The sequence below is a fragment of the Ursus arctos genome, unplaced genomic scaffold, assembly GCF_023065955.2.
Source record: "Ursus arctos isolate Adak ecotype North America unplaced genomic scaffold, UrsArc2.0 scaffold_16, whole genome shotgun sequence".
NCBI lineage: Eukaryota > Metazoa > Chordata > Mammalia > Carnivora > Ursidae > Ursus > Ursus arctos.
In genome coordinates, this window is record NW_026622830.1 from 15,104,087 (window position 1) to 15,125,154 (window position 21,068).

Genomic DNA, 21,068 nt, shown 5'->3' on the forward strand with positions numbered 1-21,068 from the left:
TGTGGCCATGTTAACTATGATGAAAAATATTCAAGGTCAACTTAAAACCTTCTAGGCCATAGTAGCTTTACAAAAATTGGTTTCAGATGTATGTGTCAAGGAAAAATACATTTTTTGAAGACCACTCTCCCAGGCCTGAAACCCTTGTGTGACCCCTAATCAAGACTGAATCACATAGCAGAAGGTGGAAAAATACAAGGCTAAACTAAGCAGTTCAGTTTTAGGTCGATCAGGGGCTAAACGCCCAAACGAAGACTCAAGGTAGCTAACGTGGGTCACAGACTTTCCTCTTCCTGCTTGATGATGGGTCTGTATTTTAGACCCTACAGTAGCTTAGAACTAAGGCATGGCCTGTTCCATTTCCAGCCCTCAATTCCAGACCTGGCTCTGGATCTTTCTACTCCAACAAGCGGAAAGGCTGCCAGCAGCTGTACCAGACACAATGTAGCCAAAAGCCTTCCTCCTCCATCTCCGGGTAATGTGTGCACCTTTCATGGGATCCACACTCAGAGGACAGGACTCAAAAATGCCCCTGGAATCTGACCAAGAGAAAATCCGACGGTCAGGAGACATTGAAAGAGAGAAACATATCAGAAAAAGAGAAATGCAACAACCGACCAAAATTAAATGTGGAACAGTAACCTCAAACTCTCTAAAGGATCCCCCCAAAGAGCTGAAGACAGAGAAACCAGGGTGGGTGGCTATCCAACAGGCTTAGGTTTTCATGTACTTTTAAATACGTAACACTTTATTGCTTTGTGTTGTTTGCATGTTAATAAGCATTTAACTCCTGATAAAAGGAAGCTTGGGAAGTAAGGAGAGCTTGGAGGAACTGGGGATCAGTTATCCGAGTCTGAGCCGAGTCTGAGCCTGTCCGACGGATCTTCTCAGGTCTGGTTAAGAAGAGGTTTCTCCCTGGGGAGAGACGAGGGAATCAGAGATGTGCGAAGGTGCCAACGGTGGGAGGGATGTACACTGGGTCCCAGGACCCCCGTGGTCCGTATGCTCCTGGGTTCTCTCCTCCCGGGCGCACGGGATGCGCTGTCCAGGAATCAGGCCGGGGCCAGGGAATTCTAGGAGAGCCATCCTAAGGAACTAGAACCTTACAACCCCTTACCTCACACGTTAAACGTGGAGAGGAAAGTGGCTCATGATTACAAACTGTAAGAAAAGAAAACAATGGCAATTGAAAATAGTCATCATCAGCCTTCAACAACGGTCGAGGGGCTTCCGATGATCTTGTCCGAAGGGCCCCGTCATTCAGAAGAAAGGAGGGATGCCCACGGCGGGAAATGGAACCGTGCCTTTTTGAGGAAGGGGTCTTGGGCCTCCCTCGCTACGGCCCCGACCCACGGGCCTAACGTCAAGGCGGACCCCGGTGGTAAAGCTCTGATCTCAAAGATTTCGAAAAGCCCTGAGAGTTCCCGACTCCCTCCGAGACGCCTTGTTCTTCTGGAACCTTCCCGGGGCACCGCGAGAGCGAGCGCGGCCGACGGGGGAGGGGGCGCTCACCTCACTCCAAGCTGAGCCACGGCTCCATACACTGATGCCTGCAGTTGTAGAAGCAACACTTCTTGTCCCCGTTGCACCCTCCGTCGCGGCGGCACAGGGGTAAGAGGATGAAAGGGCACCTGAGGAAGAACTCTGGGCAGTATCCGGGCTTCTTCACAGCTGAGGAGGAATGGCACAGCGTGAGCCGGGGGCGGCGGCGTGGCCGGGCAGCGGGGCCGCCCCCACGAAAGTCCCCCACCCCCGGCACGCGCCGGCCCGGCGACACGCACCCTTGGGCCGCCCCTGCCCCCCGGGCCGCGCCGTGTGGAGGCCGAGGAGGAGGAGCAGGAGCACGGCGGCGAGCGCGGACCGCCCGAGCAGCTTCATGGCGCGGCCGAGCGTGTGCGCAAGGCGCGCGGGCCGTTCTCGGCTTATATCGCCTCTGGCGAGGGCCCGCCGGCAGGGGGAGCTGTGGTTCCCGGGGTCCGGGGTCGCAGGTGCCTCCCTCGACCTGGGAAGAGCGGCGGTTTCCCTCCCGCCACCCCCCAGGAGAGGCCGGGCAGTAACCCCTCGGTGGCGTAACTGCCGAGAGCCCGCGACGGCTCCCCCTTTTTCGGGGGCGGGGTGGGGGTTAGGGCTGGCCTGGCCCTTAATACTTCTTGCTTCAGGGAGTGGGTCTGGAGGCCGTAGGGGGGAACCGGCTTTTCCGGGGCGCTCGTGAGGTCTGACACACTCCGCTCTTCTCGCTGCGTGTCCAGAACAATTTAAAGCCGCCGATTTCAGAAATGGGTACATTTGAAGCGCTTACTTGGAACAGATGAACATGTGACACATGCACACGGCACAGAGACGAGGCAAGAAAATGAGCTATTAGCAAAAGCCTATCTAGACTTAGGGAGAATATCACTGCGGCGGGCACCGGAGAAAGAGCTCGAAGTTGTAGGAAAGTTTTCTACCTTAACTCCTGTGTTTATGCCTCCACGACTTTGGATACACTTCATTTGCTGATCAGGTCTAACTGGAGGTCACTTTGGAACGCGAAACCCAGGCCCCAAGACCCTGCTAGCTCTCTCTGCCCTCCTATAAAAAGTGTGTGTTGGTCCTGCTTGCGTGTGGCAGAGAACATACCCATCTTAAGCATCGGGAAGAAACAAATGTATAGATGCTCACGGGAGAATCCCACCAGCTGCAGGAGGCAGAGAGCTGCTGAGAACGGTCAGTCCACAGAGCAGCCACTATCCACCTATTCCTTTCTTTCCTGCCATCTCCTAGCTACCTCCTGGCGTTTTTCCACTGTGCATCTTCCTTTCTAGCTCTAGCTTGGCCTGTTCTTTGTGAAGTTCAGTCCAAATTTAGGAAAAAACCCTTCCAATGAGTTTAACAGGGCAGTAACTTAAAGCGTCTGTGCTTTTATTCTCGAGATTTTTGTTTGCAGTCCCACATGCCCACTCCTGACCTTTCTGTTTTCAAAGAACGTTGATATTCGCTGCAGTTTTATGCTACTAAAATACGACAAAGATGTGACATGCGAGGGAAACTATATGCCAGTGTTCCTATAAACGTAAGGCAAAAATTCTAAGCGCAATATTAGCTAGTGAATTTTGTTATATAGGAAAATGGTGATGCACCATGAATAAGTGGGGACTTATTTCAACCGTATATGGTTGACTTAACATTCAAAAGTCAGCCAGTGGAATACTCCTTACCAAGAAGTAAAGGAAAAATCCTATGATCATCTCCACATCAGCAGAATATGTAAAAAATCATTCATCTATTCATGATAAAAGAACATAATGGTAGAGGATTAGAAGTTCACTTAGTTACTTTGACAGCAAGCCTCTGTAAAATCCCCAGGGCAGAAGGAAGCACTTTCAGAATGGTGCGGCCAGAGTGGCCCCTCCATAGAAGCTGTTAGAATATGAACAAGTATTGTCAAAATCAGCCTTTTCAGAGCTTCGGAACTTACTTACCAAAGGCGGGCAACAATCCATGAAGTGTTTATTCAAGAAGAACAGGTGCGGCTGGGCAAGAAGAGAGAGCTTTGTGGCCATCTGCCTTGCCCCGCTCGCACCCCTTTCTTCCTGGCTGGGAGGTAGCCTTGAGGCCAGCGGGCTGGCACTGCAGCGGGTGTGAAACCAGTGGCATGGCAGTCACGGAAGAACAGGGTGCATTTGATGCCACTCAAAAGCTCCCCCGCCAAAAAAGGGTCGCTATTTGACCTGTCTAGCACCTTCATAAAAAGACCCTGTTTTCTTTCACCCAACTCAGAGCTTGGTCTTTGTGGTCAATCCTCTCCCTGGGTCAATTTTTTGACAGCATGGCATCTTCAGACATTGAGACCGACTGGAACTAGTGAGAAGCTGACCAAAAAACATAAAAAGGAGAAGTGGGGAAGGCCACACACACGTGTAGGGGTGTGTCTAGGCCTAGTGCTGTGTCCATGCTCCAGGGACAGGCCCACTGCTCTATTTACATGTTGGCCACATCCTTCGTCTGGGTTAGGATTTTATGGTTGATTACGACTGCTGTCACGTACTTGCTGTTTGAGTTGGATGCAGTCACTGTTTGGGGATCTAGCTTGGTGTCCGCCTTGTTGTGTATGGTTGAACGGTTCTCTAACTTGATATGAGCCGGGAATGTCACTGCATATAGGCCACATCCTGGATCTCAATTAGCATGTGTCTGATCATATCATTGTCATATACTGGCTTTAAAGTTAGGGTATAATAACTGCCTTTGAAGCCAGCCTGGTATCTGACTTTCTGTCCAGAAGAGCGTGGACCTTGTTTGCCGTTTGGAAAACTGTATGATCCATCTGGTGACTGATAATAAGAAGGTTTGGGCTCAATAATCTCCAAAGTTCGCTTCCATCTCTTACCCCTCCTCATCTGCTCCCCACCAACTCGTGATGTTCCCCAAAGGGCTGTGGCTTGGGTTGCAGAAGGATTAGCTCCCTTCAGGAAGAAGGCTATGTACCTGGATAGGTCCTCTGCTAACACCCAGAATACCCTTAAAAGTCATTCTCCTGGACAGCTTTTCCCCAAGCCTACCTCCCACACCCACCACTGAGTCCCATCATAACTCCGTGCTTCTCAAAACGGAGGAGCAAAGAAAGGACAAAGATATTGGATTTCATCTTGCCAGGAAAGCCTTGGCTGAGAGCCGAATTGAGTTTCTCATGCATGCCTTCCTTGACTGTGTGTGCCAGGGGTTGGCTGAAGTCACAAAAGGCACTGCCCTTTCTTAGCTTATCAATAAATCCACGCCAACTTCCTCAGTCTTGCTCAACAGGGGACATGGTCAGAGTCCCCAGGGACTGCACAGAGACACAATGTCAGAGGCCTTTGTGTTCCCCTATAAGCTCCAGCAAATCCTTATCGATACTCATAGGTCATCATGCTAAGCCTTTGTTATTTACAGAAGAAATTCAATCCAGAGAGAAGAGGCTTACTTCAGGTTATAAAACTAATCCTTCCGTGATGCCATCATTTAAATACTCCATCACACAGGGCGCCTGGATGGCTCAGTCAGTTAAGCGTCTGCCTTTGGCTCTGGTTACGATCCCAGGGTCCTGGGATCGAGCCCCGAGTGGGGTTCCCTGTTCATCGGAGAGCCTGCTTCCCCCTCTGCCTCTGCCTGCCGCTCAGTCTCTTTGTGCACTCCTATCCCTCTGTCAAATAAAATATTCTAAATAAATAAATAAATAAATACTCCATCACAAATATAACCCTGTACTTCTCCTTGTTTCAAAATGGGCTTGAAATAACATTCTATTTTACCTGAGAAGGAATAGTCACAGAGGTAGAAAGACACTGAAGGCAATGCAACTTTATGGAAGCCAAATAAAGAAGGTTTCAAGACGCAAATAGTATGCACCAATTACACAACTGTCTGTGAGGTTCATTATGATAAAGACTGACATGTGGAGGCACCTGGGTGGCTCAGTCGGTTAAGCATCTGCCTTCGGCTCAGGTCATGATCCCGGGGTCCTGGGATGGAGCCCTGTGTCGGGACCTCTAATCAGTGGGGAGTCTGCTTCTCTCTCTTTCTTTGCCTCCCCCCCGCCCCACCCGGTCCTCTCTCTCTCCCTCTCGTGCTTGCTCCCTGCCCTCAAATAAATAAATAAAATCTTAAAAAAAAAAAAAAGACTGGCACGTGCCCGAAGTTTTACTGTTTTCAGCTGCTGCTACCAACTTTAATTACAGAAGATTAATACAGTTGCTATGTTGAGTTGTCAGTTGGAGAATAGAGAACAGAAGTAGTGTTTTCAAGAAGTCTGAATTTGCAGACTTGGAGTGGGAGTCTGGGCCATACTTGTGCGCAAGACGAGCTCCAGAGAGATTTTCAAAGGATGGGAGAAATTGAACATGTTTTAATGGTGATGGGAATGAGTGTTGGATAAAGAAGCAAGAGCGTTGGTTTCCTTATTGGGTTCTTTTCAGTAAATCTACTTAAACAACAAAATTAATTTTTGTGACAAAAAATTTCCTGCATAAATAGTGAACAGCTACAGCCTAAGAGTCTGTGAGGAATATTAGCCACCATCAATGGATTTATTCATGTATTGACAGACGATGCAAAGAGACTATTTCCAACTTATCTAGAGAAGTGCAGTTTCCTGCAAATGTGAGAACGTCCTGAATAGTCCAAAGAGCATTCCTTGACTTTGACCCATGAAAATCGGCTTGTAGGCAGACCACAGGACCAGTGAAGCATCCCAGTAGTGACTGTGTATGCATTCAGAACACCATGGAGGGTAGTTCTGGAGGAAGGATGGTTTGAAAACATATTTCCAATCACTGTATATTAAAATCCTAATCTCCCTGTAGGGAATGCCATATGTAAGAGAAAAAGGGAAAGACCAACCAAGTTTTTATGTAAAGAACATACATTAAAAATTACTAAGTTGTCAGACATAAGGCATGTGAGCTACTGGCTTCACTGAGCCATTCTGAACGCCTGCCAAGGTTATGTGTGTGCCCCAAGGGTGCTAAGATCAAAAGCTGAGGGGCAATATTTCCCTCGGGCAGAGACCTGAGCAGATTAGGTTGAAATGTTCCTGAACTATAATTGCCTACAGTGCCTACTGTGCCCTAATTACCTATGCACGCCTTCCCCCCATTCCCTCAAGAAAACACCAGAAATGACTCTATTCCAAGCTGACTAGTAGAAGAAAAGATCTGACAGCATTAATCCTCTTTATGGATCAAAGAACAAAACCTTTGTCTAATCCTGTGTGCAGAAGGTACAGATAAAACAAAGGGGCTGAAGATTTGCAAAAACAGACCAGACGATTGCAAACTAAAAATAGCACAAGATAATGATACTCCTATTAGAATAGAATTGGGGGAAAGCATTTCAAATTTAAGAGGGAGTGTATTGATAAAAATGAAAGAAGCAGTCAGTGCTTTCAAAAGCAGAGAAATGGCATGATTGGTCAATAAATCTTTGGTATGGTATCTTGATAGGGGAAGGAAAAGCTCCTCCTGGAAAAAATAAGAAAAGGTTTGGAAAATATTAAGATGTGTAAAATTTCATATGAGAGTGGGAAAATAATATGCTCAAAGAATAAAAGAGGGGAATTTTACAGTGTTTTGCCAATTCAATGCAAAATTACTTGACAACATAGCAAATGTAACAAAATTAATTACCTGTTGCTTTAAGAATAGATAGAAACCCAAACTGTACAAATATCATGAAAAAAAGTACAGAAATTTGTCTCTCTCTCTCTCCTTTTTAGAAGATTTTGTTTATTTATTTGACAGAGAGAAAGAGCATAACCAGGGGAAGCAGCAGGCAGAGGGAGAAGTAGAAGCAGGCTCACTGAACAGGGAGTCTGATGTGGGGCTCGATCCCAGGACCCTGGGATCACGACCTGAGCCGAAGGCACACACTTAACGACTGAGCCAACCAGGTGCCCCTAACTATCTCTTGCCTTAGCTCCACAAAGGGCTGGGCCCAGATGATTTAATATAGAGCAATAAGATGAGAAAAATCATGGTAGAAATTTCCTGCAGAAATTTCAAGATGGTGGAAGAAGAAATGATGGGGAGAAAGTACAAGCCCCACATTAATGCATACAGGGGCAGGATGGGGGACAGGGACGTTCCCCAGGGTGATAATTTGGATCAGTTAGTACAGCAAAGTCCAGTCCTCTCCATCACTTGTATTTGGAGTAGCGTTCATCTCCAAGAGTTCTATACCCAGCAAAACTACCCAGCAAAAGTGAAGGAGAAATTAAGACGCTCTCAGAAAAACAAAAACTGTAGGATTTCGTCATTACTAGACGTGACCTACAAGAAATGCTAAATGGAGTCCTTGAGGAGAACTGAAAGAACACTACACAGTAATTCCAAACCATAAAAACGAAATAAAGAGTAACAGTAAAAGCAAATATTTTATCCACGTTCCTTGTTACAACTGCATAGCACTTCACCATATATATGTATGAATGTACGGATATATATGTATGGAATACATACACATATCAATGAACAAAAGAGAAACTTGGCGCCTATAGGAGTTAACAAATGATAAAGGCAGAATTCCACATCGCCAGAGAAATGTCAGAAAACTCAGTACATGCTATCGAAACAGATCGTCAGCAATTCAGGGGGAAATACTGGATTTCTGTCCCATCCATTATCTCAAACTAAGTTTTAGATGATTAAGGATTTAATCCATTAATCCAATCACTCTCCTTCCCGTGTGTAGGCATCTAGGCTGTCTCCAATATTTGGCTCTTACAAACAATGCTAAAATTGATGCATGTACTTTAATTCCACACTTTGGCTTGTATTATTGGTCTGGAATTGCTACCAGAAATGTAGCAATTGCTACTGGAAAGCATAACGTATACTTTCATTCAGAGTCAGGCCAAGCCAATGGGTCCATAGTCTTTTTCAAAAGACTCCTAAAGCCTCTTGCTTTGGTCTACATCCTATGGAAAGAAAAATGATTTTAAATCAGAACAGACAGTTCCTATTCCCGGCTCTGCTCCTGACTCCGAAACACTTTTCCCATCTGTAAAATGGAGGCAGTTTTCTGATTCTTTCAACAGGGATTTCAACTCCAAACCCAGTGTGAGATTGTGGCCCAGGGCATCTGTTACAAGCCACAAAGAACCCAGCTCCTGGGGACAGACACACATGGCTGGCTACAACAGAGCCTGCAAGGTCCTGGAAAGTGGCTCAAGCGTGCCTAGGCTTAGAGTGACATTTGTCACGCTACTGATGTAGTGTGCGAAGACCCTGGAGAGATGGTATCGGTTCCTGTGTCAGCAACAACTAGTGGGTACTGCGGAACTCTGGGTGTGTGGGGGAAGGTGGTGTCAAACGATGACCTATTTTCTGGTTTCTTTACTCACAAGCCACACTGAACATTATCTCCAACGCCGCTCCATAGCAGTAGCTCAGAGATTTTGTCCAGGGTAAGAGGCGGTCTGTAATAGCAGAGACCTCTGAAGCTCTCCCCCTAAGAACGGATTTTATTTGGAACAGAGCATGGAAAAGTTCAAGCCTATAGGCGCTCTTGAAAATAGTGGAGATCGTAGTTTTCAGTCTATTTTAAAGGCTCTTTATTTTATTACACTTTTGATTCTTTGTGCAATCTACCCTTGGGAGAAGCTTTCTGAAATGGCCCTAGTGCGTTTCTTGCTTTTCTAGTGCTCTCAAGGCCATTTTAAATCCTACATTACTGTATGCCATAGATCAAGTAACTTTTCTACAATCAGTAACCAATGAGAAAGCACAGTGAAAGAAAACATTGAATTCACAAAAAAGCAGACACACTATTTCTTAAGCTATTAATTTGATGCATTGTGATGAAATAACCAATAGTTGGGGTTTATAAATGATTTAAAATTCTTATAAATACCACCTGATAAAATAAGCATTTGAGATTGGCCAGGAAAAAAACTAATGATAAATTATCATGGGAGGAGTTACCCAATGACACATTCCCCACCCCCCCGACCTGTGCTAGGCATGGTCAGTAATTTTTATTTTATTTTTCTTGAGGTATAATTGACATGTAACATGTAACATTATATTAGTTTCAGGTGCACATATACACTATGAAAATGATGACCACAGGAAGCCCAATGACACATTTTAATGCAACCAAGATTCTCATAAATATATCAACATAATTAGAACATACAGGAATGGTGAGGGAATACATACACATATCAATAGAACAAAAGAGAAACTTGGCGCCTATAGGAGTTAACAAATGATAAAGGCAGAATTCCACATCGCCAGAGAAATGTCAGAAAACTCAGTACATGCTATCGAAACAGATTGTCAGCAATTCAGGGGGAAATACTGGATTTCTGTCCCATCCATTATCTCAAACTAAGTTTTAGATGATTAAGGATTTAAGCTATGAAAATACTCAAAGAAAATACAACTGCATTTTTGTATAATCCTGATATGGAGATGATCTTCTGAAAGCCGGTTGATAAAGCTAAACGCCTACAAATGAAAAACTTTTGTAAGGCAAAAATCAATCATACTGTACAAAAAAAAACTAGAAATTGGAAAAATATGAGTAAACACATATGATGGGAATCTGTATTCTATAATGTAGGTGACGGACTGCTTCCAGCAAAATAAAGAAAACAGATGCCCTAATAGAGAGATGAGTACGGACCATGAATATATGGTCTATGGAAAAAATAATACAAGTGGATACTTCGTTTATGAAAATAAGTAAAACCTCCTCCATAATTAAGGAAGTACAAGTTAAGACAAACACGATTCCTTTTTTATTGGGGCCTAAGAGGCTGGTTTCCCACCACTGACTGTGGGAAATTCCATCAGCCACTGACCTCTGTCTCAGGGACTGTGAACTCAGTGGCTTGGTCTTTGAGGACCTTTCTGCTGGAGAAAAACTCCGAGGATCAAAGCAAAGGTCTCTGCCTGGTGAGGACTACATCGGCAAGAGAAGAGCCGAAAGGTCATTGGGAGGACACTAAAATGATACAGACGCCTCTTGATAAGGGCTGACTTGGCATTTTGTGGAGCTGACTTCTCTCCTCCCCAAGCCAACACTAGCTTTGATTCTACGCTTTGGCTTCAGTCATCCCAACACCGTGGAATGCCTGCTGCGAACCTGATTTCTGGTACAGCAAGATGAATGATCAACAAGTCTTTTTTGAAAGGCTCCCCGTCTTCCAGGGTTAGTGAGCATCCTATGGAAAGAGAAAAAACGTGGGACCAGGGTCGGTCGGTCCGGGCGCAGCTGTGCCCTTGACTCCCAGTGTGAACTTTGATGTCTCCGCTAGACTCCAGTGTTCCCATCTGCAGGATGAGGGTGCTTAGCAGCATTATGTCAAAGGGGACTTCCGACTCCACATGCCGTGGAAGGCTGTGGCTCAGGGCATCTGTGACAAGCTAAGAAGCACACGGTGTCTGTGCATGACCCTTGTCATGCCGTACTCCTTGGGGCAGACCCGCATGGCTGGCTGGAACAGAGTCTCCTCCTCTGAGAAGCTTCTGGACAAGGAGAGCCTAGGAAGCGGCCAAAGGGTGTGCACAAATTATCAGGGACCCTGGCTGCTCAACGCCCAAAGCGCACACAGAGCCTGCAGCTATGACATCAGGATTTGATCTCAGCCCAGACTTCCTCAGCTGCAGAACGCTGTGTCTCTGGGACAGGCGTGGTAGCCGTTGAGCTGCTCCCAGGGAACCACGTGCCTCTGACCGTGGGCCCGTCTTGGGCGCGTCCGCCAGCCTCTCTGGGTAATTTCCCTAATACTGTGCAGCCTCCCACATCGTGCTCGCTCCCTCTCCTCGCCATACGGGCCGGGTTGAAAGCGCGTTTATGAGGCAGTAGGTGGTTTGGAGAATGTCAGCCAAGAGGCCTCGGAGGCCCTACTGCTCCAACCCCCTTCTTTTTACCTTTGGTTAAACTCCAGGCTGGAAGTCGGGGCTAGACACGGAACGGAGGGGAGGGTGCTCACAGTGGGAACGGGGGTGGTTTAGACAATACTCATTTCTCAACAGCTAAGCATACAAACACCATTCCTATAATCGGAGAGTCTCCTGTCGGGCTAGTGTGGGCGGTGGGAGGCCGAGCCCGGGTCCCCCACGGATGATGGGTCCCCCACAGTACACGTGCACCGGCAGTGGCCCAAACAATGTATGTGCGGACTGTCGTAGATGTGGGGGCCAGTGGGAGTGAGCAGACCCAGAGATAGGAAGAAGCCAGAATTTCCTCGAGCAGCTAATGGCTGCAGCTCCTCACCGCCAGGGAGGGGAGTGAAGGTGATGACCGAGGCTTTGGCAGTGTCAGCTGACAAGAGGTGACCTCAGCTTGCCTGGAGGGCAGCAGGGCTGTGCTTTACTGTGATTCGGCAGTAAAAGACCTTGGGTATTCTAAAAGAAAAAGACAGGTGTTATTGAAGAAGAATTCGTGTCCCTGTGAAAACAGGAGGCTGCAGATTAGGGAGGACCAAGCATCACGTAGCATGGAGAAGTTGAGAATGTAAGTTGGAGTTAAAACAGGGCAGAAAAGTGAGCCGGGTTTATTAAAAGTGACCTCGTGAAATAAATTACTGCGGAGGGAGACACTGGTAACAGAGCTGTCTGCTGCTGAGCTCAGGCTGGGAAGGCACTTTCCCAGGACATCCCCACGGGGACTAGGGAGTGTGGTCTCTGTGGCAGAGGCTGTAACATTTATGCCGTTCCCTTTGCAAGTGTCACCTAAAGGAGTTTCACGGGGGAGTTTGGAACCTTATGGAAATCCACTGGGGAGAGGCTACTAATGTTTGTTGCCTGCCCACTATGTGGACTTCCCTTCTTATAGGTTTGGCACCTTTCTTTTTTGAGTCTGTATTTAGGTCTGGATGAGAGACAGAGACGGCCTCCCAGCATAGAAACTGAGCAAACAGGTTCACTTTCATTCAACCCCGGCACCTAGCGCTGCTCAGCAGACCCCATATTCCCCCTGGCACTGCAGGTCTCCCCGAGGGACTCCACGCAGCGAGGATGCAGGGCTATTCTTTCCCTGGGCCACACGGTAGCCTTGTCCACAGCAGCACCAGAGTCAGGGGCATTGGTGGCCACGGCGAGTGTGCAGCAGCCCGCTGTCCACATCACACAGTTGTGGAGATGAGCTTCTGGCTGTGCTCACGCTGCCTGGAGGCTCTCTTTCTGACGATACCCCTGGAGCTTGAACTTTCACAATCCCGGAAACCACATTTTGCAGATTGGGTTCTCAGGGGAGCAGGAGCTGAGACAGAGTGCGGCGTGCATGTTCCGTGGCAAAGTGCCACCGGTGAAAGCACCAGAGAGGAGCAGGACTGGGCACGGACAGGGAGCCATCGCTATGCTGACCTGACAGCATCTCCGCCAGCCTAACCAGGAGCTCTGGAGCAAGCATTTTCCACTAGAGGAGTCCTCCCTCCAGCGGAAAGCCCCACAGCCTTACCCTGTCCCTGGCTGGGGGTCCCCAGCTCGAGCACCACGGTAGAGCCTGAGAAGCACTCAGCAGCACATGCTCCCTGCAGCTGGGTGGCCAGGGGCTGCTTGAAGGGGATCTGAGCTGCACCTGTCCAGACAGACCCTAATGTCGCCCTTGTGCTCTGGGATGCATGTTTCCACCCACATTGCCCGTTCCTCCCGGTGGGCGCTCTTCCTGCTGGAGAGCACAGAGGATGGGGTAAGCGGGGCAAACTTCACCACCAGCCCCTGCAGCTGGTGTCAGGCTCGCAGCCGCTCCTCCCCCTCCCCCTGCTGGTCACTCCATTCCACAGCTTCCTTGTCCTCAGCTATCAGGGTACGCTCTGTGGCTTACCTGGTGGTGAGACCCAAACCCTCGTTCTGAGGGGTCACCACACCCAGCTCGGGCCAGGGCAGCTGCACCAGTCCGTTCGCGGTCGCACGGGGAAGATGCCGAGAAACTCTGTGCCGCTCCTCTGGGCATCTTCCCTGCTGTCTCCTGGCTCTGCCGGGCCTGTCCTTGCTGAGATCCGGTCTAAGTTTAGGAAAAATCTTCTCGGATTGGTTTTGCAGATCGGATCCTTAAGAGCCTGCACTGGAATTCTCCTGATGTTTGTCCCCAGCCCGGCTCTGTAAAGCTGAAACAGCTTTCCCTCACCAGCCTTGAAAATAACAGCCCTGCCCTGCATCAGTGCACCGGGGAAGATAGTCGCTGGTCCCCTTTGTCCTCCCGCTAACAACCACCACCCACCCCACACCCCGCAGCCCGAAGGGGTGAGGAAAGAAGTTGGTCTGCCGAGTGGTGTCAGGATGAGTGTGTCTCTCTCAACACTGGTTCCCACTGTAGCGCTTCATTTTATTTCTTTCTGCTTCCTTTCTTTTTATCTAGGCTAAGTAGGTAGAGGTTTGCCTATTCGGTAAATATTTTTTTTAAATAAGATTTTGCTTTAATAATTACAGCTACTGTTTTCCCATCCTCAACCTCATGAATTTATTATTTTACCTTCATTATTGTTACTTTTTTAGATGTCCCTTGGTTCACTCTGTCCTTTTTTTCCTGAAATTTTTAATGTAAATTTTGATGTACTTATTTTCATTATTTTGTTTTTATTGACATATTTCGGGTTACTCTCCTCTGATCTTCTGTATCCTTGTTTTTTGTTGTTCACGCAAACTGTCTTACAATGATAGTGTGTTAAATTCTACTGTTGGTGAGCTGCAATCTTGTCTCCTTGCATCTCCTGTAGTTACTTTTTTTTTTTATTGAAGTGAAGTAATATGGTACTAGTTTCAGGTGCACGACAACTGTACCTTATGTAATTCCCTCCATCATAAGCACAGTCACCACCTGTCACACAATGTTCCTCAAATGTTATTGACAATATTCCCTACGTATACTTTTCATCCCCGTGACTTACTTATTTTATAACTGAAAGTTTGCGCCTCTTTACTTCCTAATCCCCTTCCCCTGGCTTGCCCATCCTCCACTCCCCTCCCCTCTGGCAGCACCAGTTTGAGCTTTGTATGAGTCTGTTTCCGTTTTTTGTCCGTTTGTTTTGCTGTAGGAACTTCTTTGTAAAGGAGAGTGGTATCTGTGTTATGTGGCGCTTGTACACTGAAAACGCACATCTTCACAGTGAATTGTGGTTATTAACACTAAAAGTGCCCTTCCGACAACTTGAGCAACAAAATAAAATGCAACCCCAAGTATCAGATGTCTGTAAGTCCACACTGATATAAATAGTTACGTGAAAAAGCAAGGAGGATAGACAGATCTCCCATACAGATTAATTCCAAATAATGTCTTGAGCTTCCTCCCCCTCAAGGAGTATCTTTTTTAAAAATTTATTTATTTTTATTTAAATTCAATTAACATATAATGTGTTCTTGGTTTCAGAGGTAGAAGTCAGTGATTCACCAGTCTTACATAATACCCTGTGCTCATTACATCAAATGCCCTGCTCAATGTCCATCACCCAGTTACCCCATCCCTCCACCCTCTCCCCTCCAGCAACCCTCAGTTTGTTTCCTATGGTTAAGAGTCTCTTACGGTTTGTCTCCCTCTCTGATTTCATCTTGTTTTATTTTCCCCTCCCTTCCCCTATGATCCTCTGTTTTGTTTCTTAAATTCCATGTATCAGCGTCAAGGAGTATCTTAAGTGTGGGATATGCATAGTGACTTTCTCCCTGAGAGAATAATATGGAAAGAGGGAGGGGAAAAAGTAACTTTACGGCGTGGAAGCCTGACGAACCCAATAGCCTAATCATCAGATCAGTATCACCAGTGATAAGTCAAGTTGCTAGTACGTACCCTTGATATGATGTGATGAGAAGGGCACTCCGAGGTGGTCTACCTCCAAAAAAACCTATACCCTAGTCTAACCATGAGAAAAAAACATCAGACTTCCCCAACTGCCTAATCAGTGCCCCTCTAAACTGTCAAGGTCATCAAAATGGGGAAGGTCTGAGAAATGTCACAGCCAAGAGGAGTCTAAAAACACCCAATGGCTAAATGTAACATGGTATCCTGGGGGGATTCTGAAAAATAAAAAGAACATAAGGTAATATGAATGAGGTCTGGACTCTAGTTTACACTAATGCATCAATATTGCTTCATTAGTCGTGACACCTGTACCAGAGAAACCTAGGGTGTTGTTAATACTGGGACGAACGGGGAGCTAATCCACAGGGTACTGTGTTCAACTCGGACTCCTTTCCAGTATTTTCACACTTAATGGAGACATCCTCCCCGGGAATGATTTTAATTCAGTCCCGGGCTCTCCATTCCTCTCCTCTTCTTGACACAGATATTTCTGGACCTCAGTTTGCTCTCCGAAAAGGGTCACGGCAAGAGTTAAGAGATACTTCCTTGAAAATCAAGAGTCTTTCCAGTAAAGGTAATTTGAAGTTTTTGCTGTTCCCTGATTTCTGACTATAGTGATGTCGGGGGGGTTATTTGGTTTTATTCTTCTTCGTTGAATTCTATAGCTGTGAAAGAAGGTACTTGAAGATTTAAATTGGTAAGAATACCAGCTACCCTGGAAGTCCAGTGAATTTTTTTCTCCAGCTTTAGGGAGATGTGAGCATCCATTGACGGATGAATGGATGCAGAAAATGTGGTGTAGACGATGGAATATTATTCAGCCATACAAAAACAGGAGTTCCTGGATTTTTCACAGCATGGATGGATCTTGAGGGCATTATGCTAAATGACATCTGTCAGACAGAGAAAGGCAAATACTGTATGAATCTAAAAATATCAACTCATAGAAACACAGAGTAAAATGGTGGTAGCCGGGGCTGGGAGGGTGGAGGAAATGGGCTGGTCAAAGGGCACAAACCCTGTTACAAGACCAACACATTCTGGGGATTTAATGTGGAGCATGGTGAATATAGTCAACAAATGTGGTATTGTATCCTCGGAAGTCGCTATCAGAGAAGAGCCTTAATGTTCTCACTGTAACGACAAAATGGTAATTATGTGAGGTGAAGGATGTAACTACCCTTATCATGGTAACCGTTTTGCAATATATGTGGGAATCACATGATCACAAGTATACCTTAAATTACACCCTATGTCAATTTTTTCACAGTAAAGCTGGGAAAAAAGTACATTGAAGAGGTAGTCGTTGGTATCTTCACCATGCGGCATCTTCTCATTCAGGACCACAGCATTTATTCAATAAAGCCTTTTCTAAGCCACCTTGTGAACAGTTGTATAGGTTTCTTTTTTAAAGTTCTGCCTGCCTCTTGTTACGTTTATTTAAAGGAATGGTATGATTTTGTTGATATTATAAGCGGAATTTTATTCTATTTTTTTTATTTAAATTTTAGTTAGTTAACATACCATGCAATATAGGTTTCTGGAGCAGAATTCAGTGATTCCTCACTTACATACAACACCCAGTCCTCATCACAAGTGCCCTCCTTAATGCCCATCCCCCATCCAGCCCACCCCCCACCCATCACCCTCCAGCAACCCTCAGTCTGTTCGCTATCATTAAGAGTCTCTTATGGTTTGTTTCCCTCTCTCCTTTCTCCCCTCTTCCCATATAGTCATCTGTTTTCTTTTTTAAATTCCACATACGGGTGAGATCATATGGTATTTGTCTTTCTTTGACTAAGTGGAACTAAAAATTTTTTATTCTGATTATTGCCTGTTTTAACAAAAATAGGATTTATCTTGTACTAACTATGTGACTGAAGGTGGTTACTGAACCTCTCATGGCTTCAATATTTTAATGAAATTAAAGACATGAGGTAATACCCATGGGAGAGGGTTCTTATGAGAAATAAATAAGACAGTCCATATCACACAGTTAGTGCAGGATCTGGAACAGAGAAGAAGTCAACACCTCAACTAATCTTACTGCCGGTGGTGTATCTTGTACTTGTCAGGCCAGACATTTGGGCATGGCTCTTGCCTACTTTCCAGGCTGTCCTGGTATCACAGGTCCAGTGCAGTGCAGCCAGTTCCCTGGAGAATGAGAGGGAGCCCTGGCTTGCATGCTTCTGGAAGGGGCAAAGGACACAGTGCTCCCTGTTCTCTCACCCTGAGGCTCTGTCCCCTCCTTCCGCTCACAGAGGGAACTCAACACAAAAAGAAGAGTTGTCTCAGGGCCAGAATGTCAGGGCTAGACTGTACTCCCTGAATAATTACATCCAAGCCCCTCAAATTGAATAGACAACTGAGGCTCAGAGAGGGAAAGACCTTTGTCTGAGGTAATCCAGCAAGTGGGGAGCCTGGGGTGGGACTAGAACACAGGCCCCCTGACTCCTAAGCCTGTGCTCTTTCACCCCCAAACCAAATTCTCTTTCTGTGAGAGCTTCTTGTTCAAGGGCCGTGGAGCAGGTGGGTCAACAGCAGAGCCATGAGGTCATTCGAGTTTGCCTAACACACACCCTCTGTGGTTTGCACCATTCGAATCTGCCTGCCCCCACCCTGTGCGTCTCCAGAGGACACTATTCACCACCCACGCTGAAGGATCAAGGACTTGGTGTGTCCTTTCTCCTCATTCACAGCTTAAAATAGAAAGCTGGGGGAGGGCATGGCTTAACCCAAAGGAATTAACTGTTAATGGAGGCATCTCAGGCAGGAACAGGTGAAATGCTTCAAGAGCGGGGATTTCCCCCCTGCTTCTTTCTATGGCCACTTGGGAGGATGTGGCTCCCTGGGGAACATGAAAGGAAAGGTGGGAAGGGAGCTACAGGTTTAACCACTAGGGTTGGTTGGTCACGCCGGCAGGGCTGGTGATAGCCGGGTCAGGATGCGGGGTTGATGGGAGAGGAAAGAAACTGCCTGCGGTTTGTGCCACGTTTGGTTTTTTTATTTCCCTGGTCTTCAGCCAAAGGCAAAATTCCCTAGTGAAATGCAGACTCTGGGTCTGGGCTCGATTACTGGATTTCTAGTAGTAAGCCCTAGGAATGGGCCTCTGGTCTCTGCCCCTGCTTTCCTTTACACCCCACTGGGGAGAGGGGTCCCAGCTCTTCACCCATCTCCCCGGGGCTCCTGGGAGCACGGACGTCATAGGCGCCAGAAGCAAATGGAGCAGAAAGTGGTCTTTTATTGCAAAGTCAATAAGAGAAGCAGCCAAGCCCAGACTTGGGCATCCTGAGCGAGAGGTGGAATGTCCACGGCGGAGGAGGGCTGGGGGACAGGGGCTGGGACCGGCAGCCCTGGGGACTTCGCAGGTGCAGCAAGGACAGGCTCCACTTGGCTGGGAGAGAAGAGAATCGAAGAGGTGATTCCGCAGCTCAAAGCACTCAGAGGCCGTGGGGGGCAGAGTCACGTCCGCGTGGCAGCCCCCTCAGGACTCGGTTGCGGGTGGGCTCTGAGACCCTCGGTCTCTTAGTCGCCTCCCCACAGCCTGTGTCTCTCACCCAGCCGGGGTCATTCCCCACTGCTCAGGCTTCTCTGTGCCCTCAGGGCCCCCTCTTCCTGGTTCTCACCTCACTGGGGATCCAAGCAGGCCAGCCCACAGGCGCCCTTACAGCACTTCTTGGCCCCCGGGCACTGGGCGTCTCTCAGACAGCGGTTCGGGGGGTTTAGCATGGCGCACTGGATCAGAACGCGGGGGCAGGCGCCAGGCTTCGTGGCCACGGGACCTTTGGCTTTGACTGGATCTTGACCTCTCACCAGACCTTGTCCTTTGACCGGAACACGACCTTTGTCAGCGCCTTGCCCTTTAGGAGGAGCTGTTGAAAGAACAAATGTCGCCACATATAGACCCCATGCACCTGCTTCACTATCTAGTCTTTTCTCCCTGTCCAGCCACTGCTCACTGCGGTGGTTCCCAAACCACGGCCTGACGTGGGGCAGGGTCCTCTGGGCTAGCTGGCACGTGTGCTCCGGGACGGCTGTGCCCTGGGCTTTGGGGCAGGGTCCACAGGACCACGGTTCCTTTGGGTGTCCATTTCTTCGCCCTGCCCACCCCGCCCTCCATGACAAGTCCTCTCAGGAGGAGAGGCCAGACTGGGGTGACACCCAGACATGAGAAGGGGTGGGAGGGGGAAGAGCCTGAGACACACACCAGGAGACCCGAGCTCCTTCCTGGCTCTGGAGATTATCTGGACAATCAGTGTCCTCCTTTGTAAAGGGGGGGGGGGGTCTTCAAACTACATGACTTCGGAGGTCTCGTTGGTGTGTAACCTCCTTTTAGAAGCTGATCACCCAGATGCCTTCAGGGGGCAGACAGGCAGGGGCCAGACCCCGCACCCAGGCCCAGAATCCTGGGGCTCCTCACTTCACTGCACGTGCTGCCCAGGTATCCACACCTGAGGCCACGACCACGTCGCAACACTCCTTCCAGCAATAGTCCTGATACCTCAGTCCTGGTGGAGAGCATGTCAATTCTATTGGACAGATTTCTGCTCTCTCTGGACACGGTGGAAGCAGCCACAGACCAAAGTGTGAGATCCATGGGTGCCTGGGTGGCTCGGTCGGTTAAGCGACTGCCTTCAGCTCAGGTCATGATCCCGGGGTCCCAGGATGGAGCCCCGCGTTGGGCTCCCTGCTCAGCGGGGAGTCTGCTTCTCCCTCTGCCCCTCCCCCTTCTCATGCTGGCTCTCTCTCTCTCAGTCACTCAAATAAATAAATAGAAATTAAAAAAAAATAAAGTGTGAGATCCAGCCCTGCCTGCTGTCCCAGAATGCTCCCTGCCAGGGCCCAACCCAGCCTCACCCAGGCCACTTGTCTACTCACCTCTGGTGACAGCTGCCTGGGCCGCCAGAATCCCCAGGATAAGGAACACCGCCAGGACCAAAAAGCTGCTGGGTCTCATGTTGTCAGGAAGATGTGTGGCTAAGAGCTGAAGCTGACCCATTTTATGCAGCCCAGCGTGGCCTGGCGCCAGGAGGGCGGGTCTGTGGTTTCCTATGGGACAAGACCTACATTTCCTAATTCTACCAGGAAGGATCCACCCCTACCCTGGAAGGCACTTTGGGGCTTTCCCCAAATATTGTTCACAGAGAGAAAGGGCAGACACCGTGTTACATCACTTCTGATAGCCCCAAGGGCTGTCCCACTTTCTCACAGAGAAGCAGGGCTGACTGGTGGGTCCAGTGTTCTGATTTCAAAGCCGAGGAGTTCTCCCATTACGCCCTGTGCCTACAGGCCCACCCAGACCTGCCCTAACAGTTCACCCCTCCCGCTTCAAGTTGGGCTTTGCTTTCATGCCCTTCTGGCCTCGAGGAAACTCTCAAAGGCAAATTTGCCTTGAAAATCTAATGACACATCGCTACACTTTGTCATCTCATGGGTTGTCTCTGAGATGCACCACGGAAGTAATGGGGAAGGGGGGGTTCTAGATCTTACATAGTAACGCTAATTAAGATAATGCTGGGTGAAAAAGTCAAGTCTCAAAAGAAAATATTTTGACTTACAGGCTTGTGGATAAGGCTCAAAACTAGGGAACACTAATAGATTGTCTAGGCATACTTACATACATGGTACGACTCACTTACACAGGGGTGGATGAAAATGAGGAAGTTATCAACATGAAATCTAGGATAAGGGTTAACTCTGGAAGGGAGGCAAGAAACGTTTTGGATGGGTGAGAAGGACTCGGGCTGGTTTAAGTTTTCGGTTCTTGGTAACGTTCTAGTACTTGGGTTGATTGGTGATTTCCCTTGGGT

General features: G+C 47.8%; 1 protein-coding gene and 1 long non-coding RNA gene across 2 annotated transcripts; both read right to left on the minus strand.

The window, feature by feature from the left end:
- Positions 1-740: 740 nt before the first annotated feature.
- Positions 741-1,874, minus strand: LOC130543913 (uncharacterized). Its single transcript, XR_008959684.1, has 3 exons — positions 1,782-1,874; positions 1,513-1,671; positions 741-915 (listed from the first exon to the last, which is right to left on the minus strand). It is a non-coding gene; the product is annotated as an uncharacterized LOC130543913 (long non-coding RNA).
- Positions 1,875-18,243: 16,369 nt separating this feature from the next.
- On the minus strand, positions 18,244-20,244 carry PI3 (peptidase inhibitor 3). The gene is made up of 3 exons (XM_026502863.4): positions 20,137-20,244; positions 18,885-19,130; positions 18,244-18,652 (listed from the first exon to the last, which is right to left on the minus strand). The coding sequence occupies exons 1-2, from the start codon at positions 20,213-20,215 to the stop codon at positions 18,886-18,888; spliced, it is 324 nt and encodes a 107-aa protein (XP_026358648.2). The 5' UTR covers positions 20,216-20,244; the 3' UTR covers positions 18,244-18,652; position 18,885.
- Between the last annotated feature and the right edge of the window lie 824 nt (positions 20,245-21,068).

Excerpts from the sequence above, each read along its gene's own strand:
- PI3 (XM_026502863.4), bottom strand. The coding sequence starts at position 20,215 with ATGAGACCCAGCAGCTTTTTGGTCCTGGCGGTGTTCCTTATCCTGGGG. Across the intron at positions 19,131-20,136 it reads CCAGGCAGCTGTCACCAGAG|CTCCTCCTAAAGGGCAAGGC; the intron begins GTGAGTAGACAA and ends TTCTTTCAACAG.